The sequence below is a fragment of the Pristiophorus japonicus genome, chromosome 12 (assembly GCF_044704955.1).
Source record: "Pristiophorus japonicus isolate sPriJap1 chromosome 12, sPriJap1.hap1, whole genome shotgun sequence".
Taxonomy (NCBI): Eukaryota; Metazoa; Chordata; class Chondrichthyes; family Pristiophoridae; genus Pristiophorus; species Pristiophorus japonicus.
In genome coordinates, this window is record NC_091988.1 from 157,317,641 (window position 1) to 157,341,068 (window position 23,428).

At 44.6% G+C, this 23,428-nt stretch overlaps 1 protein-coding gene across 1 annotated transcript in view; it reads left to right on the forward strand.

The window, feature by feature from the left end:
• The window catches only part of LOC139277022 (protein-glutamine gamma-glutamyltransferase 2-like), a 52,425-nt gene that overhangs the window by 14,305 nt on the left and 14,692 nt on the right, over window positions 1-23,428 (forward strand). Inside the window, exons 3-6 of the mRNA XM_070895028.1 lie at window positions 4,688-4,806; window positions 11,541-11,669; window positions 13,151-13,328; window positions 23,240-23,375. Of these exons, the coding sequence (XP_070751129.1) occupies window positions 4,688-4,806; window positions 11,541-11,669; window positions 13,151-13,328; window positions 23,240-23,375 (562 nt within the window). The remainder of the gene's footprint in view (window positions 1-4,687; window positions 4,807-11,540; window positions 11,670-13,150; window positions 13,329-23,239; window positions 23,376-23,428) is intronic.

Below are 23,428 nucleotides of genomic sequence, written 5' to 3' on the forward strand. Positions count from 1 at the left end.
TAATGGAGAAAGCAATGCAGAGCATAAATCATGCACACTAGGCTCAAGGCCCAAATTTACAACATGTGCTCCTACTGCACAGGGTTTGGTGGAGGGAGCCCTCCCTCACAAGTATCGCCCTAGCTCTATGCTCACAGTCAAAGTTTACTAAGAACAAGAAGTTGAAGATGAGGCCAAGGATTTTAAATTCAATGCATTAGGAGACAAAGAGCCAATGTAGGTCAGTGCTGTAATGTATGCACATGGAAGTATGCTCACAGGTTTGTAGAGCTGTTGCATTGTGAGTGGTCAATAAACCCCAGTCAGTAGAGTCTAGGTCATCCACGATGAGGTTTGCAGTTGTGAGCCTAGTGGATGAACTGGTAATGTGTAGTGTGATTGTTAATAAACCAGCTAGTTCTTAATAGCAATGTGTTACTGTGAATTCTTAAGCAAAGGACCCATGAAGCAAATACATTACAAGTGAGGACTGCGCTGCAGAGGCAACTGGTGACCTTTTGAGAGGCATGCTAACCAAGCCATCATGTTACCATGGTGGTGGCCCCTCTTGCGGAAAGTATGCTTCCAAGTTACTAGTGATTTATACGGCTACCAATACTACATAGCGGGGAAGCCCTTATACTATATATATATATTATGGTAGTGTGAACTTCTCTAAATGTGATTTTTTTAAATTACAAATATATCCTTTATTCAAGTAAAGGCAATCTGCTGCCTAGATTTTTAAGAGTCAGATTAACTTCTTGTGGTCAACCCTTGACCTTGGACAGACAGATCAACTTAATTCATTGCTTACGTGGCCTGTTCTTTTTGGCCGAATTCCGCCACTGCTACAACCGGCTGGTAGTTGGGACGGGATCTTTGGTTGCGGATGGTCAGTTCTCATGCTGCGCCGTTCCACTTCCGATTGCTGCTGCTGCCACTGGCCCGCACAGGAAGGGACTGCTGTTTGAATAGACACCCGCCTCGCTGTTCGTTACCTGCGGCCTCCACCGCCTGCTTCAGAGCCGGATCCGAGGCCCATGTGCGTGCACACAAAAATTCTAGGTGAGGCAATGGCTACTGCAACAGCTGTTGCTGGTGTACACAACCAAACAAGGCAACATGAGACTGGCATGCAGGCAGAGATGAAGATGCCGCAATTTCAGAGTCTGACCTGAAAGCCCTCTTGGAGGAAATTGACATCGGCAGGCACGGAATGTCACTCATACAACTTGGAAGGAAATGGCACTGAAACTGAGTGTCAATCTTTCACACCAAGGACTGCAGAGCAGTGCCATAAAAAGTTCAATGACCTAACTAGACCAGGCAAGGTAACATGACAGACACTCTCCCTTTACTTCCTTGCCCGTCCTGGGTACCAGCATATTCTTCATCCGCTTGTACAACTAACCCTTCACAGTGGACTCTGGGAATCTCAAATTCAGGGTCTAGCTATGGTTACCCAACTTCCCGAAGAGCAATTGCTGACATGCACAATGCTAAAACCCTTTCCTCCATTTCAACAGCTCTTTAGCTCTCATGCCACTTAGAACCCACTCCTCAACTGCTAGCCTTCCCCTCATGTACTCAATCTTCTTGCAGGAGAAATTGGTACAAAATGCCTGCGAAAGGCAGGCCCATGGAGGGGGTAACCCCAACTTTAAGCAACTCACAATCTACAAGGAGCTGGCCATTGAGGTCATGGACAGGCATTCTACTGTTACCATGGGAGATAGCAAGGTCAGCCACATATTGTGGTATCAGATTATTAATTGAATACAAACACTGGAGAAGGGTGGTGTTCTGCATGGGCAAGCAGGCAGAAGGACACTGGGCATGGAGTTGCAAGAATGATAATAAGCCATGCTGATACTGTAATAACATGAGAATGAACACTGTTGTCCTGACATCACTGTGAAGCACTACAGTCACAAACTTCCACCCTCTTCTCTATCACCTTAATCCAGTTCAGCACTTCTGTAACATTGTTCATTATCGTGTTATTACAGTATCAACATGGTCCATGCAAAGTATTCCTCTTCTCCAAGCATACCACAAAATCAGGCAGCCAGCAACCCTTTGATGACTACTAAATGTTAGTATCCAGGGCCTTAGCAAACTGGCTGACATTGTATATAAAAAAAAAAGGAAGACTCCTCTGCTCTTAGAAACATAGAAACATAGAAACATAGAAACATAGAAAATAGGTGCAGGAGTAGGCCATTCGGCCCTTCTAGCCTGCACCGCCATTCAATGAGTTCATGGCTGAACATTCAACTTCAGTACCCCATTCCTGCTTTCTCGCCATACCCCTTGATCCCCCTAGTAGTAAGGACCTCATCTAACTCCTTTTTGAATATATTTAGTGAATTGGCCTCAACAACTTTCTGTGGTAGAGAATTCCACAGGTTCACCACTCTCTGGGTGAAGAAATTCCTCCGCATCTCGGTCCTAAATGGCTTACCCCTTATCCTTAGACTGTGACCTCTGGTTCTGGACTTCCCCAACATTGGGAACATTCTTCCTGCATCTAACCTGTCTAACCCCGTCAGAATTTTATATGTTTCTATGAGGTCCCCTCTCATTCTTCTGAACTCCAGTGAATACAAGCCCAGTTGATCCAGTCTTTCTTGATAGGTCAGTCCCGCCATCCCGGGAATCAGTCTGGTGAACCTTCGCTGCACTCCCTCAATAGCAAGAATGTCCTTCCTCAGGTTAGGAGACCAAAACTGTACACAATACAAATAGTGCCATGGAATCTTTCACACCCACATGAGAGAGCAGACGGTGCCTCAGTTTAACAACTCATCCGAAAGACGGCACCTCCAACAATGCAACGCTCCCTCAGTCCTGCACTGAGAGTGTCAGTCTAGATTTTTGTGCTCAAGTCCCTGGAGTGGGACTTGAACCCACAACCTTCTGACTCAAAGGTGAAAGTGCTACCCACTGAGCCACAGCTGACACTGATGCATAGAGATCCAGGGCCACTGTAACTTTCACAGTCACTGACAGTACCAAATGCATACCTGATTGTGTCCAAAGGTCTTAATTGGGGAGATGGTGTAGTTTTATCATAGCCTCCCTGCTTAGCTTTACTCTCCCAAGGTATTACTCCTCAGTCATTCCCAGGCAGCTGTGCTTAGAACAGTAGACACGACATTGCACATTGGCAGGACCTCAGTGTGCTTGCATACCATCTTACATCACAGCCTGCCCCGCCTGTTGCTGTAATTAGCTGCGATACCCATTCTTTTCCAAATACTGTGAACTGGAACTCCGCACTGTAGCCGATTGCTTGTCAGTAAAGCAGAGCACTCTGCATGCGCTGATGAAATGATAGGGATAAATGAGGTATGGAAATGCACTGCTCAAGAGAAGTGGGGAGAGTTGCAAAATGCCGTGAGTTGAATTTCAAACCCAATTCCAGTATTCCAGTATTCACTACCTCAACAAAGTACTACATATGGATTCAGTGCTGATGAGCCCATCATTGGGAATTTAGCAACGGGCTAATTTTGCACAGTTCCACACCTCTGAAATTACTGTTACCCAATTCATAAATAGTGCCAGCAATCCTAGTAAAACCTTCAGTAATTTCCAGGCTGGTATCTCAACATGGACACCTACTTATAAATCCTACTTGCCAAACACACTGCCATTGGTGGTAGTCATTATTTACATAAGGTTAAGAGAGCAATCTAACCAGTTTGGATAGTGTCTGCCCATCCCCAAGGGCTGATCTACCTGTCACATTCCTTGCAATCTTTAAACATATCTTCAGACTCCCCATGAGCAGCATTACGTGGGATCACATTGCGTTTGTTTAAAACTGTGGGCCGAGAAATTGGATCAAACCTGAATTGGGGCATGATCCTGGTGCACGTGCACAATGAGGCTGGCAGCAGGAGCATGGCAAATTGGTCCACTGGCATCAATTAGATAGCACCAGCCCACTCTAGGTGTGGGAGCAGGTGGAATGGGGAGTGGGAGGGGCAGGGGAGGAGTGGGGGAGTGGTAGCAAGATCGTCTGGCTTGGATGCCGGCTGATGGCCTCAGGGGAGTCCGGGGAAAGGAAAGCAATCAGGAGGGGAGTGAGCAGTGGCAGGCAGCGGTTTTAATGTGGAGCACGGAGGAGCACTCCTGCTCCTCCAGGCTCCGCAATAAGGTAAGTGAAATAAGCCTTTGACCAACCTTTCAGGTGGCAGCCTCCAGCGGTTCCTTTAAGAACCACTGGTTCAGCTGTCAAGCGCCTGAAGAAACTGACTGCAGCGTGCAGGGAACGTGCTGTGATAAATCACAGTCCAATTTCGTACGGGATGCTAAAACAGGCGCTAGGCATTTTCAATTGGCCTAACTCCAGTTTCAGGCATGCGATCTTGACGCCTATGGAGTAGTGCTAACCAATATGGAGTGCTCGTCCTGCATGGAATGAGCACACAAACGCCTGTTTTACTTAGGCGCCTGTTTTACACCTTCAAACAGGCGCAGCATAATCTAATCTCTAATTACTTTGAAGAATAAACACAGCAGGATTATTGTATTCATATACCCTGTCAATTTACTGATCATAAATTTTATTCTTCTTCTTTTCCTGCTGTTGAAAGCTCCGATTCCTAATCCAGTCCTGAAGAAATATTTGTTAGCCTTGTCATTGCACATATACAGATTACAACTGTGTTATTAAATCTGTGCTTTACCCTGTCAGAGGATGAAGTCTTTCTGGACAGTGATGAACAACGAGAGGAATATGTGCTGAATGAAGACGGAATCATCTTCACGGGCAGTAGTCGTTGTATTCAAAGTCGCTCTTGGTACTTTGGACAGGTATTTAAAATCCTTGAACAATTTAATATTGAACTCTGTTTACCCATGAGCGACAACACATCTTCGGCCCATACTCAAACTCACACCGAATCCCGTTCACCCATCACCCCTGTGCTCACTGACCTACTTTGGCTCACGATCCACCAATGCCTCAATTGTAAAGTTCTTATTCTGGTAATCAAATCCCTCCACAGCCTAACCCCTCCCTATCTCTGTTACATCCTCAATCCCTACATCTCTCCGAGAACTCTGCGCTCCTCCCACTCGGGCCTCTTGTGCATCCACCACTTCCTTCGCTCCTACCATTGACGGTTGTGCCTTCAGCTGTGGAGTTCCCTCCCCAAACCTCGTCGCCTCTCAAACTCTCTCCTTCTTAAAGACGCTGCTTCAAACCTACCTCTTCGACCAAGCACTTGGTCACCAGTCCTAATGTCTCCATGTTTGGCTCGGTGTCAATTTTGCCTTTTTACGCTCCTGTGAACGCCTTGGGACGTTTTACTACATTAAATGTGCTATATAACTGCAAATTTTTGTTGTTTTAAATGGGTCCAAACTACAGCCTCTTGTGCCCTGTGAGCTATATCCATTGCAGCATTTAGAATAACACTAAACCCCTGCAGACTCAATAAAATTTATCTCTGAATATATGCAGCTAAACTTACATGAACAAATGCAAGGTTCCGACCATCTATCTTTCAGATGAGACGTTAAACCAAGGCCCCATCTGCCCTCTCAGGTGGACATAAAAGATCCCATGACACTATTTTAAGAAGTGCAGGGGACTTCTCTCCAGTGTTCTGGCCAATATTTATCCCTCAATCAACATTACTAAAACAGATTATCTGGTCATTATCACATTGCTATTTGTAGGACCTTTCTGTGCACAAATTGGCTGCCATGTTTCCTACATTACAACAATGGCTACACTTCAAAAAGTACTGCATTGACTGTAAAGCACTTTGGGATGTCCAGTGGTTGTGAAAGGTGCTATATAAATGCAAGTCTTTCTTTTTTTCACCATGGATTCCAAAGTTTAGTTACATGCATTGAAGATAAATGTAAAAGTTGCAAGTGATGTATATTGAATATAATTTTGATTCCTGCCACTAAAGAACTGTAGCCTAGATATTACTGTCAGTGATATTAACTTAACACCTTCATATGACATTCTTTTGTCTGCTATTTTAACAAAAGCAATAACCTATTTAAAATAAACCGGTTAATAGCTGCATTAAAATAGTGGAAAAGGAATGCAATACTAATGTATTTGATCATTAATATCACCAACAGTAATTTCCAGGCAGCAGGTTTTTTCCAAATTCTGTAAGCAATGTTAAATAGCAGAGAGGCTGACACTTCACGGGATGCATGAATCCTAAGATCTACATGACAATTACAACCATAACAATGATGGTTCAGAATCCAGCGATGTAATAGGTCAAGATAGCAATACGAATTCCAAAATTCCTGGGTTCAGGGAGCGCAGATTTGCATAGCAGTGGCAATGGAAGGGGATAGGCATGGATTTGGAATGATCCCAGATCCATCAGAGTTCCACTCCTTTTCAGTCCCATCAGAAACCCCAGCAACATTGGGGGCGGCTGCCTTTTATCTCTGCACATTTGTGAATTAGCAATACTTGAGTTCCTGGTGTCCAGCATTGGTAGAGCCATGAGCTGAGAGGCTTTCGAAATCCAAAGGCCGCTTTTGCAGAGAGGTCGAGTGCATTGTTGAAACCGGACAAAGAGAAAATGGCGGATGTACAAAAACGGTTCTGGCTTTCTTCTTGAGTCCCATGTGCCGATTAATGTGTAAAATTCCACCCCCGTGCTCAGAAATGGCTGCCAAAGACGTGTAAATGACCCTAGCCAACTCTAGCCCAATGATTTTGATGGGGTGAAGCTCATGTTGAAAAATTGACTTTGCCCAGGATTTACACCCCATCTCTGGCTTCTCCAGGAATTTAAGGTCATAGTGTCAGATTCCCTGCCATCCTGCTTACAGTATTGGGAATTTTGCCCCTAATGTCGCTTATTACATAAGATATATGGCACAAAAACAAGCCATTCGGACCAACCAGTCCATGCCGGCATTTATGCTCCACTCGAACATCCTCCCATCTTTCCTCATCTAAATGTAACAGCATAACCCTCGATTCCCTTCTCCCTCATATACCTGTCTAGTCTCCCCTTAAATGCATCTATACTATTCGCTTCAACCACTCCCTGTGGTAGCGAGTTCCATATTCTCAGCACTCTTTAGGTAAAGAAGTTTCTTCTCAATTCTCTATTGGATTTCTTGGTGACTATCTTATATTGATGGTCTCTAGAAATGCTCTTCCCCACAAGTGGAAACATTCGCTGTATATCCACTCTATAAAAACCTTTCATAATTTTAACGATCTCTATTAGGTCACCATCAGCCTTATCTTTTCAAGAGAGGAGACCCAGCCTGTTCATCCTTTCCTGATATGTATACCCTTGTATTTCTGGTATCATGCTTGTAAATCTCTGCACCCTCTCCAGTGCCTCTATATTCTTTTTATAATATGGCAACCAGAATTGTACACAGTACTACTCTAAGTATAGTCTAACCAAGGTTCAATACAGGTTTAGCATAACTTTCCTACTTTACAATTCTATACCTCTAGAAATAAACCCTAGTGCTTGGTTTGCTTTTTTTATGGCTTTGCTAAACTGTGTCACAACTTTTAGTGATTTATGTATTTGTATTCCGTAATTCATTTGTTCCTCTACCCCACCTAGACTCGCACCCTCCAAGTAATAATTAACCTCCCTATTCTTCCTACCAAAATATAATACCTTACATTTATCTGTGTTGAACTTAATTTGCCAATTATATGCACATTCTGCAAGTTTGTTAATATCCTCCTGTAATTTGTTGTAGTCCTCCTCAGTATTGACTATCCACCACCCCCCCCCGCCACTCATTTGGTGTCATCCGCAAATTTAGATAAATAAAATTTATTCCAAAGTCTAAATCATTAATCTAAATTGTGGTCCCAGCACTGATCCTTGTGGAACACCACTACCCACCTTCTGTTACCTTTTACCCCTACTCTCTGCTTTCTGACTTGAAGCCAGTTAGCTATCCATTCTGCTACTTGTCCCCTGACACCGCATTCTCTGAGCTTGTTCATCAGTCTATTATGGGTTTCCTTATCGAAGGCCTTTTGAAAATCTAGATAAATTACATCTACTGCATTACCATTGTCTACTCTTATACTTCCACAAACTATAATATATCTAACTTTAGGTATTGCATGAAACATAGAATAGTTAGAATGAAATTTCGGTACTTTGGGGCCCTTCTGCAAATCATCACGACTATTGGTAATTTCGCCACCATTGTTGCCATCCCTGCCCTCAACCACTCAAACCCCCGGTGATAACATCTCCCATTGCTAGCCAACAAAACAACAACATGCATTTATATAGCACCTTTAACAGAGTAAAATGTCCCAAGGTGCTTCACGGGAGCGTTATCAAACAAAATTTGACACTAACCCACATGGGGGATATTAGGGCAAACTTGGTCAAAGAGGTAGGTTTTAAGGAGCATCTTAAAGGAAGAAAGAGAGGTGGAGAGGTTTAGGGAGAAAATTCCAGCTCTTACTGCCTCCTGAACATAACATAAGAACATAAGAAATGGTAGCAGAAGTAGGCCATTTGGCCCCTCGAGCCTGCTCCACCATTCAATACGATCATGGTTGATCTGATCATGGCCTCAACTCCACTTCCCTGCATGCTCCCCATAACCCTTGACTCCCTTATCATTCAAAAATATATCTATCTCCACCTTAAATATATTCAATGACCCAGCCTCCACAGCTTTCTGGGGTAGAGAATTCCACAGATTCACGACCCTCTGAGAGAAGGAATTCCTCCTCATCTCCGTTTTAAATGGGCAACCCCTTATTCTGAAATGATGCCCCCTAGTTCTAGATTCCCTCATGAGGAAACATCCTCTCTGCAGTTACTCTGTCAAGCTACAGTATGCAGACGACACCTGCACCTGCGGCATACAGAGGCTGCACTCCAGGACATAGTTGACGTATTTACTGAGGCGTACGAAAGTATGGGCCTTACGCTAAACATCCGTAAGACAAAGGTCCTCCACCAGCCTGTCCTCACTGCACAGCACTGCCCTCCAGTCATCAAGATCCACGGCGCAGCCCTGGACACCTTGGACCACTTCCCATATCTCGGGAGCCTCCTATCAACAAGAGCAGGCATCGACGACGAGATTCAACACTGCCTCCAGTGCGCCAGTGCAGCCTTCGGTCGCCTGAGGAAAAGAGTGTTTGAAGATCAGGCCCTCCAAACTGCCACCGAGCTCATGGTCTACAGGGCTGTAGTAATACCTGCCCTCCTGTATGGTTCAGAGACATGGACCATGTACAGTAGACACCTCAAGTTGCTGGAGAAATATCACCAATGATATCTCCGCAAGATCCTACAAATCCCCTGGGAGGACAGGCACACCAACATCAGCGCCCTCATTCAGGCTAACATCCCCAACATTGAAGCACTGACCACACTCGATCAGCTCCGCTGGGCAGGCCACATAGTCCGCATGCCAGACACGAGACTCCCAAAGCAAGTGCTCTACTCTGAGCTCCTTCATGGCAAACGGGCCACAGGTGGGCAGCAGAAACACTACAAGGCCACCCTCAAAGCCTCCCTGATAAAGTGCAACATCCCCACTGACACCTGGGAGTCCCTGGCCCAAGACTGCCCTAAGTGGAGGAAGTGCATTTGAGAGGGCGCTGAGCACCTCGCGTCTCAACGCCGAGAACATGCAGAAATCAAGCGCAGACAGCGGAAAGAGCATGCCGCAAACCGGTCCACCCACCCCTTCCCTCAACGATTATCTGTCACACCTGTGACAGAGTCTGTGGCTCCCATATTGGACTGTTCAGCCTCCAAAGAACTCACTTCAGGTGTGGAAGCAAGTCTGCCTCGATTCTGACGGACTGCCTATGATGATGACTCTGTCAAGCCCCCTCATAATCTTATACCTTTCAATAAGATCTCTTCTCATTTATCTAAACTCCACTGAGTATAGGCCCAACCCGTTCAACCTTTCTTCATACGACAACCCCTTCAGCTCAGGAATCAACCTAGTGAACCTTCTCTGAACTGCCTCCAATGCAAATATATTCCTCCTTAAATAAGGAGACCAAAACGGTACTCAGTACTCCAGGTGTAGTCTCACCAACCACATCTTTTGCAGGACTTCCCTACTTTTATACTCCATCCCCCTTGCAATAAAGGTCAACATTCCATTTACCTTCCTAATTAATTTGCTGCACCTGCATGCTAACGTTTTGTGTTTCATGTACAAGGACCCCCAGATCCCTCTGCACCGCAGCATTCTGTAATCTCTCCCAATTTAAATAATAATTTGCTTTTTTATTTTTCCTACCAAGGCACAGCTGCCAATGGTGGAGTAATTAAAATCGAGGATGAGCAAGAGGCCAGCATTGGAGGAGTGAGTGATCCCCGAGGGTTGTAGGGCTGGAGAAGGTTACAGAGATAGGGAGTGGGGCAAGGCCATGGAGGGATTTCAAAACAAGGATGAGAATTTTAAGATATGGCTCTTTCAGAAGTATTTCTAGCTGAAGTGAAAGCTTTCCAAATGAGAGGTTCAAGCTTTCCTTGCCTGTTTTGGATATCTGATGTGAAAACTGGCCTCCAATCCAGAGTTGTGCATTGAGGTGGATGTCAGTAAGACCGCCTGTGCTGAAACGAGCCCTTCATTATATTCTTTCAGGAACAAATGTATTATATCCTTCACAGCGAAACAATATACAGGCAAAGTATTCAGGGTGACATGGTTTTGTGTTGTCAGTGAGGGACATTATCATTCACTTCAGCCAAATATTCCTCATTGGAACAGCCTTGCAAGTTATTAATCAAAATGCTCTATTGGATCTTCGCCTCTATGTCAATATTGATTTCTATTTGCCCTCTTCACTTGTTGTAAGATTTTGGAACAGATCCTTCAAAAAGCATGAACCCTCTATTTGCACATAAAGTCGACAATTATTTTAAGGATTTGTCTTTTGAGTTCCTAGACAAATGCAAAGGCAAGTGTTGAATGTGGTGCTAAGAAAGGCTGGAGTAATATGCTTTACCCAACTGGACAGCATCTATTTCAAACAGACACCTACCTATTTTCTACACTGGAGTTGGCTGTGTTATTCGCATGTGATCTTTCACTCATAATTTTTGTTTATGTGCTCCAACCATGTGATGCTCTACACCCAAGTGCTAAAGAGGAAAATTATTGCCCTATGTCACAGGCGCCGGCCCTGCTGTGGTTACAAGGGCATTGGCCGGGCTATGCTATGCTATAGACACCCAATGCCTCCAACAAGGTGAACTCCCTGGGCATGCTGGATTTCTGACAGAAGCCTGCCAAAATGTATTTAAATGAGCTAACCGTGGAAAATCTGCTGGAGTCAGCTCATGACCAAAAGGAGAGTGCAAAGCTTGCTGCACCACCCTTTCAGCAGCGTAGGCACCTCCGGAACAACCTGGCCATGCTGTTCCAGCACTGGAAAGAGAACGCCATAACAATATCACTGCATGTTGCAGCAACTGAAGTTAAGCATATTGCTGCTATTCAGAAATGGATAGAAAAGATTCTATCATCGCTGAACAATTGTCAAATAGTATTCACAGAATAATGGATGTGTTCTTTTGCAGTTTGAAGAGAATATCGTAGATATCTGTCTGAAGTTACTGGACAACAATCTCAAATGCCTGAAAACCCCAGAGAAGGACTATTTACGCAGAAATGATCCGATTTACATCAGTAGAGTTGTGGCAGCTATGGTAAGCATTGTAACAGTACATTTGATAGTGGTGGGAGTAAAAAGTTATAGATAATGTGTTGGCTTTCAACTAGGGTTTATTTGTCTAAGCAGATTTAATGTGTTCTCTGACTTAATATTTCTGTCTCCGCAATCCCTTCTTCCAGATCACAACCAACACTTTGAGATTGTGATGTTAGTTGTGGTCTGGTTGTCCTTTAAAACACTACACCACACAATGGAGCTTTGAGGCCTTGCTGAAGATCATCCATTCTTTTTTTGCCGTGCTCCCTCGGTACTGCATTGAAGTGTCAGCCTTGGCTAAGTCTGTAGCACTCTTGTCTCTGAGTCAGAGGGTTATGGGTTCAAGTCCCACGCAGGAGACCTGAGCACATAATCTAAGTTGACACTGTTGGAGTGCTGCACTGTCGGAGGTGCCACCTTTCAGGTGAGATGTTAAACTAAGCCCTTGTCTGCTCTCTCAGATGGATGTAAAAGATCCAATGGCACCATTTTCAAGAAAAGCAGTGGAGTTCTTCCCAGTGTCCTGGCCAATATTTATCTTTCAACCAACATCATTAAAAAAACGATTATCTGGTCATTATCTCATTGCTGTTCGTGGGACCTTGCCGCATTTTCAAAAGTACAACAGTGACTTCATTGTAGTACTTCCATGGCTATAAAGCACTTTGGGATGCTGTGCGATCATGGGAGGCACTAGATAAATGCAAGTTTTTTCTATTTGTTTGTTTGTTTCTTTCTTTCTAAGTCACACTGCAGGATAATGGAAAGAAAATCTAGGAGATATTCAGTAGTGCAGGCATTTGGTTCTGATTGAATTATCCAAAGGTTCCAATCTAGTTATTCATCAAAAGCACTGCTATCCTTTTTGGCCATCACTCAATCTCCCTCTCATTCATCCTTTCTTATTTCTTTATTCCTAGTCATGTTTTATGATTTTATGTCTGTTGTGCTTACTTAATACTTTCAATAGCCACATATTATTTAAGAAAATAAAGCCTGATGCAAGAAATGGCCACTCAACCCATCAAGCTTGCTTCTTCTTTACTGCAGGTCTGTAAGGCTCCAGTAACCTAATTTATTGTGACTGTGCATAACCTGCTTTTTATAAAAAAGATTGAGAGATTCATTCAGCATAATTTAATTCAGCATTGTTGTGTCTTATTACTAAACTTACTGCACCTCCCTTTGTAAATAAAGGCCTTGATCTTCAGTTTGAGATATAGTGGACTAGTTGATGGCCTTACAAATTGCAGCAAGGCCAAGAATCTAACAAGTGTTGAAGTGTGTGGTTCGCCCTTCATGCCAGGGAGGGATGAGGGAAAAACTAAAGTCATCTTGATAAAAGTTCAATAAAAGGCTGTAAATTTTCTATTGCAATAACCTTTTTGATAACATCCATGTAATGGTCTTCGTTGCAAGTTTCAGGAATACAAACTACACAACGGTGTTAATACAGATCCACTGTTCTACCTTTTTCAGGTGAATTGTAATGATGACAGAGGGATACTTCAGGGCAAATGGAATGCACCATATCAATGTGGGGTATGCCCTTGGAATTGGAATGGAAGCGTTGCCATCCTTCAAGATTGGAATCGTAATGGCTATCGACCGGTTCGCTATGGGCAGTGCTGGGTGTTTGCAGCGGTGGCCTGCACAGGTACGGAGGGGAGGAGGAAAAAGGGATTTCATTCTGAAATGGATTCTAATTCTAAAACCTCAATGTCAATGCATTAAAATATATCCTAAAGTATTTGAAATATAGTTATAACTGTATGACTGCTCAGGTGTTTGGAAACATTTAGATGTTTTGGAATATATGTTTATATTAATATCTATTTTGTAATTCTTTTGTTGAGAAGGTAGTCAATAGTGGTAATTCATTGATCTCTTAAGTGTCAAGTTAGATGGCCAAGTTGTAACCAATGTCATGAACTGGTTCTGGAAACACAAAAAATAATGACCGTCAAACAAATCTATCCACCTTTGTGGAAATAATAACAAAGAGAAGTTTTTATGATATATTAAGATATATTATGGAGCTTCCTATTCAGAAACACATACCAACCATTTCATTTCTGTTTATGGTTTGGACTTTTTTTCCCCAAACTCTTTTTTTTTCATGCCAATGGCCTGGTAACAGTTACTGTAAATGGACACTTACAATCTGAAATCCGTGTCGATCACTTTCTAGCGTTCTGTGTAGCTCACAATTAGAATCATTCCATGGGCGTTCTCCTGATCCTTTGCCTTAACTCCGGCGAAAGATCCACAGAAACCTTGTAAATACCCTTTTCACCATTTCTCTGGGGTTTCTGTGGATCTTCCAATGAGGTTACGGTGGATGATCAGAACTCTGTGAAATTCAACCCCCATAGAATGTTATAGTGCAGAACAGGGACAGTCAGCCCATCGTGCCTGTGCCAGCTCTCTGAAAAAGCTAGCCACTTAGTTCCATTCTCCTGCTCTTTATTCACACCCTTTTAGTTTTTATATTTTTCAATTATGAATCCTCTTTCCTTTTAAAAGCGATTGTGGATTCTGCTTCTCATCATTGTGTCTGGTAGAGTAATTCCGTGTCACACCAAAGCTCTGCAGATAAAAACAACTTCTAGCCACTCCTTGTTCTTTATTAAATTTGTGCCTTGGGTAGTTCCTGACTCACTGACCAGTGGCAATGGTTTAATTCTTAGTTACCTTATCAAAAGCCCTCATAACTTTAAAGAGCACCATTATATCTCCTCCTTGTGAAAAGAGTCCCAGTTTATTTAGTCTTGTCTCATAACTAAACCCTCTCATTCCTGGGATCATCTTGGTAACTCTCTTCTGCACTCTTTCTATGGCCTTGACATCCTCCCCAGAGTAGGGTTCCCAAAACTGGACATAATGCAGCAGGTTTTCCTCTTATTGAACGTGCGTGCATTGGATTCCCTGGGTGCAGGACATAGAGAAAATTGGGCGGGCTCCCTAACTGATGTGCTATATACTGCACTCAAGTGACCTAATGGCTCGGATTTTGCAGTAAGAATATTGGCAAGGCTAATAGTGCTTACCGTTAGTTGCTGTGCGAGATGCACTGCTCCTCCACAAGCTTCGCTATACTGGTATCTCAGAGACTGCATTTAAACACACCAGAAAAGTTAGGGTTTGTCCATTCAAGCATAAGTGAATTTTTAACAGCGCGAAAGCAATGTTCACTCTATGTAAGCTGGGAAAGGTCCCGCGCAGGCCGCTCACCAGCTTTTACATTGTGAATACCGCGCATGCGCAGACATTTAAAGGACAGTGCATTAAAAGAAACTGGCCGTGCAGCTTACAGGGAACATCGGTGATAAGTTTTCCTTACAGCCAAACAACCTCTCTGGCACTGGAGATTTGCTTTTCCCAGTGTGGTATCTCATTCCATCAAATGTTAATTACAGTTGGAGATTTAAAAATGTTTTTAGACTTTTTCTTTCTGTCTTTTATGGCTCTCTTTTAATCCCATCTTTCTTAGCCCTCTCTTTATTTCACTTTCTGTACATGATCTTACATTCAATTAAATATTCTGGCCTAGAAATTTGGGATGTTTGTGTCATCCTTAGTGCCCCTGAAGGCAAATGGGGCACCAACAACTTTTCACCCGGGCACGGCGCTGCTAACGTCTCTCGCTAAATTTCGTGGGGGGTTTTTGGCATCGGTAACCCATACCCCACCCTGCTCTGCCGGCGGTGATGACGTCATCACCATGTGCAGCATCCCGTTATTGCTCCGGATGCCAACGACAGCTTCAAGGGACATGAGCCGGGCTGCAGCCTGCTCGCCTGGTGCAAAATGTCCCGCCTCCTGGATGTTACCCAAACAGGTTCAACAGAATTTTACCCCCTCTAGCTTATACTTCTTGGTTTAGACTCTGTGTATTTCAGTAAGGATTCTTCAATCTGATTAGTTGAAGCGACACGCCATTCCATGGCCTGCTCACACAGGTCCCAGACCCCCTGTAGAGGGTGCCACATCATTTTGGCTCTCTAATTATCATAAATGTAAAAGCCCACAGGAAGTTTGTGGGCATACGTAATGATAAATGCCCCTCATTCACTGCTCACCACAATACTCAGGCCAATATGTTCAAGTGCTACAACAGGAAAATATACCCCCTTTTCCATCTACAGCCTAACCAATGATCTGCATAGTTTCGCCTTACCTCTGCTCTTCTACTCGCTGAAAAAAAACACCAAAAACATTCTCAATCTATAGCTCACGCCACCACAACATAAATCGCAAAAATAAACAATCACACTTACCTGAGGTCGACATTACTTGCCTCACTGCGGCTGCTACAGCTCGGACCACCCGTTTTCACAGATCGGGCGGCAGCCAAAAATTGAGCCGGTGATGCAACCAGGGGCATTGCACACCAGCCTCTTCTGGGCGGTACTGCTCTGCGCCCAATCGAAACCAGCACCAAATGCCCCAGAGGGGAGCTGGAAGCTGGACGCCCTCCCAGAAGTGTTTACCGCCACCATTGCCACCCCTCCGGGGCACTAACAGGGATAGCAAATGAGTGAAAATCGATTTACAGAAGCAAATTTAAAGACAGGTACTGTAAAGTACAAATAGTAATCTAGATTACAAGCTACAATTGTGTTTTTCTCAAAGAGTGCATTGTTCTACCAGTCCCTCCAAATAAACTCTTGAAAAATAATGGGACTAAAAGCAGACAAGTCTCCTGGACCTGATGCCTTACATCCTAGGGTCTTAAAAGAAGTGGCTGCGGAGATAGTGGATGCATTGGTTGTGATCTACCAAAATTCCCTGGATTCTGGGGCGGTCCCAGCGGATTGGAAAACCGCAAATGTAACACCCCTATTTAAAAAAGGAGGCAGACAAAAAGCAGGAAACTATAGACCAGTTGGCCTAACATCTGTCATTTGGAAAATGCTGGAATCCATTATTAAGGAAGCAGTAGCGGGACATTTGGAAAAGCATAATTCAATTAAGCAGAGTCAGCATGGTTTTATGAAAGGGAAATCATGTTTGACAAATTTGTTGGAGTTCTTTGAGGATGTAACGAGCAAGGTGGATAACTAGTGGATGTGGTGTATTTGGATTTCCAGAAAGCATTCGATAAGGTGCCACATAAAAGGTTACTGCACAAGATAAAAGTTCACGGGGTTGGGGGTAATATATTAGCATGGATAAAGGATTGCCTAACTAACAGAAAACAGAGAGTCAGGATAAATGAGTCATTTTCTGATTGGCAAACAGTAACTAGTGGGGTGCCACAGAGATCGGTGCTGGGACCTCAACTATTTATAATCTATATTAATGACTTGGATGAAAGGACTGAGTTGCCAAGTTTGCTGATGATACAAAGATGGGTGGGAAAGCAAATTGTGAGGAGGACAAAAAAAAATCTACAAAGGGATATAGACAGGCTAAGTGAGTGGGCGAAAAATTGGCAGATGGAATATAATGTGGCAACATGTGAGGTTATCCACTTTGGCAGAAAAAATAGAAAATCAAATTATAATTTAAATGGAGAAAAATTGCAAAGTGCTGCATTACAGAGGGACCTGGGAGTCCTCGTACATGAAACACAAAAAGTGAGTAAGCAGGTACAGCAAGTAATCAGGAAGGCAAATGGGATAGAGTATAAAAGCAGAGAAGTCATGCTACAACTGCACAGGGTATTGGTGAGGCCACACCTGGAGTACTGCGTACAATTTTGGTCTCCGTATTTAAGGAAGGATATATTTGCATTGGAGGTTGTTGAGAGAAGGTTCACTAGGTTGCTTCTGGAGATGAGGGGGTTAACTTATGAAGATAGGTTGAGTAGGTTGGGCCTATATTCATTGGAGTTCAGACGAATGAGAGGTGATCTTATCGAAATATATAAGATAATGAGGGGGCTAGACAAGTTGGATGCAGAGAGGATATTTCCATATAGGGGAAACTAAAACTAGGGACAATGGGCCCAAGTTTCGGGTGGAGTTGCTCCTAGTTTTTTGGAGCAACTAGTTTAGTTTGGCGTATGTTAGAAATTGCAATTCTCGGATATTAGTTTGCTCCAGTTCTAGTGAGTTAGTTTAAGTTGGCTTTAGGTAAGGTACTTTTTTTTCAAAAGGGGGTGTGTCCAGCCACTCAGGCCTGTTTTGCAAGTTTCGGCAGTGAAAACTTACTACAAACTAACTTAGGATGGAGTAAATGTCCACTTTTGTAAGTTCTGAAAAACCTTACCTAGAGTTAAGTTTAGTGCAGGCACAGCCAGTGGCGGGTGGGAAGCATTAAGCATAAAGGACACATCAACATCACAACAGCGGGGGGGTAAGGGAAGTTAGTGGATTTTCCATAAACACCTTCACAACAACATTAAGGGCCCAAGTTTCGAGCCGCGCCTAGAACGGCGCAGTCCCGACCTGGACGCCCATTTTTCACGCCACAAAGTGCGCCTAAAAAAAACATCCAGATTCTCCAGCTCCCTACAGGTCCTCTGGCCCTCGGCGCAGCGCAGCAGGAGCTGTAGGGGGCGGAGCCAGGTCCCTGCGCTGAAAACAGTGCCGGGACCTCTGCACATGCGCGCAACAGTGGGAACGCATGTGCAGTAGCTCCAGGCGCCCGAAACTGTGTGGGAGGGGCCGAAGCACGCAGCCCCTAGCCCTGGCCGAATGGCCTCACTGAGGCTGTGTGAATAAGGATCCTCCCACGCCCAGCTTCTGCTTCCTCCCGACCCGACTCGACTCCCGCTTCCCCCCCGCCTCCCGACCGGACCCGACACCGACCCGACTCCCGCTTCCCCCCCCGCCGCCCCCCCCCCCCGGACCAGACTGGACCCGACACAACTCCCACTTCCCGCCCCCGCCTCCAAACCGGACCCGACACCGACCCGACTCCCGCTTCCCCACCCCCCCCCCCCACCCCCCGACTGGACCCGTCCTGACCTCCCTCCCCCCGACCTGACCTCCCTCTCCCTCCCTCCCTCCCTCCCCCCAACCCGAACAGAACCGACCGACCTCCCACCACCCCCCCCGACCCGCGCTCCCCCCGACCCGACCCAATGCCACCTACCTGTAAATCTGGTGCTGGGGACGGGCCCTGCCCGAAGTCTCGGGCCGGGCCCGGCCCGTTCAGCCTCCCTCCCCCATCTCCTTCCCCCACCCCCTCTCCTTGCTCCCCCATCCCCCTTCTCCCCCTTCTCCCCCCTCTCCTTCTCCCCCCCTCTCCTCCCCCTCCCCTCCCCCTTCTTTCCCCCCCTCCCCCCTTTTCCCCCACTTCCTCCCTTTTCCCCCCCCTCCCCACTCCTTCCCCACCTTCTCCCCCACCTCCCCCTTCTCCCCATCCCTCCCCCTTCTCCCCCTTCCCTCCCTCTGCTCTCTCCCTCTACCCCCCTCCCCTCGCTGTCAGAAACACAGACACTGACAGACAGAGAATGAGAGACACACAGACAGAGAGATAGAGACACTGACAGAGACACACTGAGGGGGGCATCCCAGCACACTGTTGGAGGGCTCCAGGTGCTGCAGTCGGTAAGTAGAAAATGTTTTATTTATTGATTTTTTTTTAATTATCTCTTGTTAATTTTTTTTGATTGATTTATTGGTTGATTTATTGATGTTTTTATCATTTATTATTGATGATGGCTCTTTATTTGTAAAACTGAAGTGTTTAATGTTTGTAAACTTCCCTTTAAACCGCCCCCCCACCATTCCCTACGCCTGATTTGTAACCTACGCCTGATTTTCTAAAGTGTAGACAAGGTTTTTTCGAGCGTACAAAAATCTTCACTTACTCCATTCTAAGTTAGTTTGGAGTAAGTTTTCACTGCCTAAACTTTGAAAACAGGCGTAAGTGGCCGGACACGCCCCCTTTTGAAAAATAAATTCTGTTCCAAAGTGAAACTGTTCTAACTGACTAGAACTGGAGCAAACTAAATGGCGAGAATTCCAATTTCTAAGATATTCCGTTCTACATCAGTTGCTCCTAAAAATCAGGAGCAAATCATGGCAAAACTTGGGGCCTAAAGAAGCAAAGTACATTTAAAGCGCTAAGCTCTAAACGAAGCACAAAAAGTAATGAGCAATTAATTAATAAAAAATAGAAGGAACCCTGAACCTAAAGCGCCAAGACCAAAGTATTAAGTAATCAATCAATACAAAATAGATGTCTTACCTTTATGTGACGGGAAGGTGTCTCTGTCAGTGTCTCTCACTGTAGTGTCTCTCTCTCTCTCTATCTGACAGTGAGGGGTGCGGGGGGGAGTATGTGTGTGGTGTGTGTCTGTGTATGTGTATGTGTGGCAGTGGGGGGGTGTGTGTGTGTGGGGGGAGGTGGGAGAGGGTGTGTGTGGGGGGGTGGGAGGGGGTATGTGTGTGGGGGGTGGGAGGCGGTGTTTGTGTGTGGGGGGGTGGGAGAGTGGTGTGTGTGTGTGGGGTGCGGGGGGTGGGGGTGGGGAGGGTGTGTGGGGGTGGGGGGGAGAGGGGGGAGGGATTGTGTGTGTGTGGGGGGGGGGGGGGATGGGGGTGTGTGTGTGTGTGGAGCAGGGATGTGGCGGGGTGGGTGTGTGTGGGGTGGGGGAAGAGGCTGGAAGGAGGCACCCCTGCTCTCTCCTCCAGCCCTTCGATCATTGAGTACCCCCCAACCCACGCCCTTCCATCCCGGTACCCACGCCCCCCCCCCTCCTCCCGGTACCCACGCCCCCCCTCCTCCCGGTACCCACGCCCCCCCCCCGTACCCACGCCCCACCTCCTCCCGGTACCCTCGCCCACCCCCCGGTACCCACGCTCCCCCAAGCCATTGCGCAGGCACACATGCTCCAATGCGCCTGCGCAACGCTGCCGGCACTGAGAAGAAGGCATGATCCCTAGCCCCGCCCCCCTGCAGGCAGGCTCCTCCCCAGGGAGACTACGCTGCGCCACGCCGCGCCACACCATGGTCCAAGAGGACCGGAGAATTGCTCAGAATATTCCGGCGCACCTTCGAGCCCAGGCAGGTCACGTAAGTCTCGGAGGTGCGCCGTTTTCACCAGATGCCGAAACTTGGGCCCGTAGTCTCAGAATAAAGGACCGCCCATTTAAAACTGAGATGAGGAGGAATTTCTTCTCTGAGGGTTGTACATCTGTGGAATTCTCTGCCCCAGAGAGCTGTGGAGGCTGGGTCATTGAATATATTTAAAGCGGAGATAGACAGATTTTTTGAGCGATAAGGGAATAAAGGGTTATGGGGAGCAGGCAGGGAAGTGGAGCTGAGTCCATGATCAGATCAACCATGATCTTATTAAATGGCAGGGCAGGCTCAAGGGGCCAGGTGGCTTACTCCTGCTCCTATTTCTTATGTTCTTATGTGTAATTCAATCTTTTGCTATAATATATAATCAATTTCCTACATTACTTATAGAGAGTTTGATGCAGCTGACTGTATATTGGCAGTGTGACAGAAGTGCAGAACACTGAAATGTTTATACATAAATTGCTTTCATATAGAAGGAGTGTCTTCAAAGATTATCCTTAACAGCACTGTGACAAGTTTGCAGAGTCATACATAATTGGCAAGGTAATCAGTTGAAATGTTGCCACGACAATGCCAGGAAACTAAACAATGGGCTATGTTATGGGCAACAAGACTGAAAACCCATTTATGTCAGATGTCCAGATTGAATAAAATGATAAAGGATAAAACGTTCAATTGGCAAAGTACTCAAACAGTTATTGATCATTTCAGTAATGATTAAAGCTCTTTAATCATGAAATAGATTTCTCAATGGAATTCCAGAGTTAGTTGGTTCATGTCAATTTTAAACAAACCAGCACTTGCTCCATTTTTTTATTAATGAGTTACGTTCGCCTTTTAAAACTATAAACCTAAAGAGACTCATTTTTAGTTTTGTTACAGATGATATGATAAAATACATAGTGTAGTATTGAGAAATACTTATGGCTCACACCTCCATATCTTTCACGCTGAAGGATATCAATTGAAGGATATCCATATCTTCCTTAGTTCTGTTCTGCTTAACATTATTCAAGCCAACCCAAACTACTCAAAATTACCAAAACTTGTTGCACAATATCTGAAACTCCAAAACTCCCGGATTCTTTGAAACAAGGCCATTGTCTCCCTATGCCATTCTCTACAAACTCCGAGACTGTACTTTTTAAAATGCATTTATTCGTGTGATGTGGACGTCGCTGGCAATGCCAGTATTTATTGCCCATCCCTAATTGCCCTTGAGAAGGTGGTGATGAGCCGCCTTATACAACTGATTGACGTGCTAGGCTTTTTCAGAGGGCAGTTAACAGTCAACCACATTGCTGTGGGTCTAGTCACATATAGGCCAGACCAGGTAAGGGCAGCAGATTTCCTTCCCTAATGGACATTAATGAACAGATGGGTTTTTGCAACAATCGGAAGTTTCATGGTCACCATTACTAATATTAGCTTTCTATTCCAGATATTTTTAAAATTGAATTAACTGAATTTAAATTCCACTACTGCCATGGTGGGATTTGAACTCATGTCCCCAGATCATTAATCCAGGTCAGTTGGATGACTAGCCCAGTAACATAACCAGTATGCTACCGTTCACAAAATAAAATACTGTTCTACATATTTAATCTACTTTGTGCTACCTAATTCACTCCTAGGTTGTCACAAATTTTAATTTTGCTCAGGAATAGGAAGGAAATAGAAGAACATTTTCAATGCATTAAGTTTAATAGACCAAATTTTACACAGCTCCAGTCTTGGCATATAACTTTGCTAGATGTGGGTGCGAGTCTTAACATTGGCGTATAATGTTACACTGCTATGTCTATCCCACATTACTGTTTAGTTAGCTTACACACCAAGAGGAGAGCCAAACAAAATTTACCCATTCATTACTCACTTGATCCTAACAATCCTCAAGCCAGGTGCGAATGAGAAAAATGGCTGCTTGTTAGGTGTCAGCCCTAACTCAGTTGGAGCACTCTCGCCTCTAAATCACAAGGCCGTGGGTTTAAGCCCCATTCCAGAACTTGAGCATATAATCTGGGCTGACACTTCAGTGCAATACTGAGGGAATGCTGCACTGCTGAGGGTGTTGTCTTTCAGATGAGATGTTACACTCTGTCTGCCTGCTCAAGGTTGGTGTAAAATATTCTATGGTACTTTTGGAAGAACAGGGAGTTCTCCTGATATCCTGATGAACATTTATCCCTCAACCAACATCACTAAAACAGATTATCTAGTCATCTCATTCATTGCTAGTTGCGGGAGCTTGTTGTGTGCAGATTGGCTGCTGTGTATCCCTGTATTAAAGCAATGACTATAATTCAAAAGTACTTAATTGGCTGAAAAACATGTTGAGGTTGTGAAAGGTGCTATATAAATGTAAGTTATTTCTTGTTATACTGATTGGTTTGCTAGATTTTTTTAAATACTTAAGGAACTAATATTTAACACCCCTGTGTAAGTGTTTCCTGAAAATAAAATACTACATTATCAAAAACGGTATTGAGATGCTGCTAGTTTTCTCCGATCTCTGATTCTGCTACAGTTATAAGTATATGCAATGAAGTTATTATGAAGTAACCATTTTCATTTTTATTCCTTTAGTTTTGAGATGCTTAGGAATTCCTTCTCGTGTTGTCACAAACTTTAACTCTGCTCATGACACCAATGGGAACCTAACAATTGATAAACTATATGATGAATACGGGAAACCATATGGAGCAGTAAAAGATAGTGTGTGGTGAGTATAATTAGTATAGATATACTAATAACATTTTAAGATAGGAAAAATTG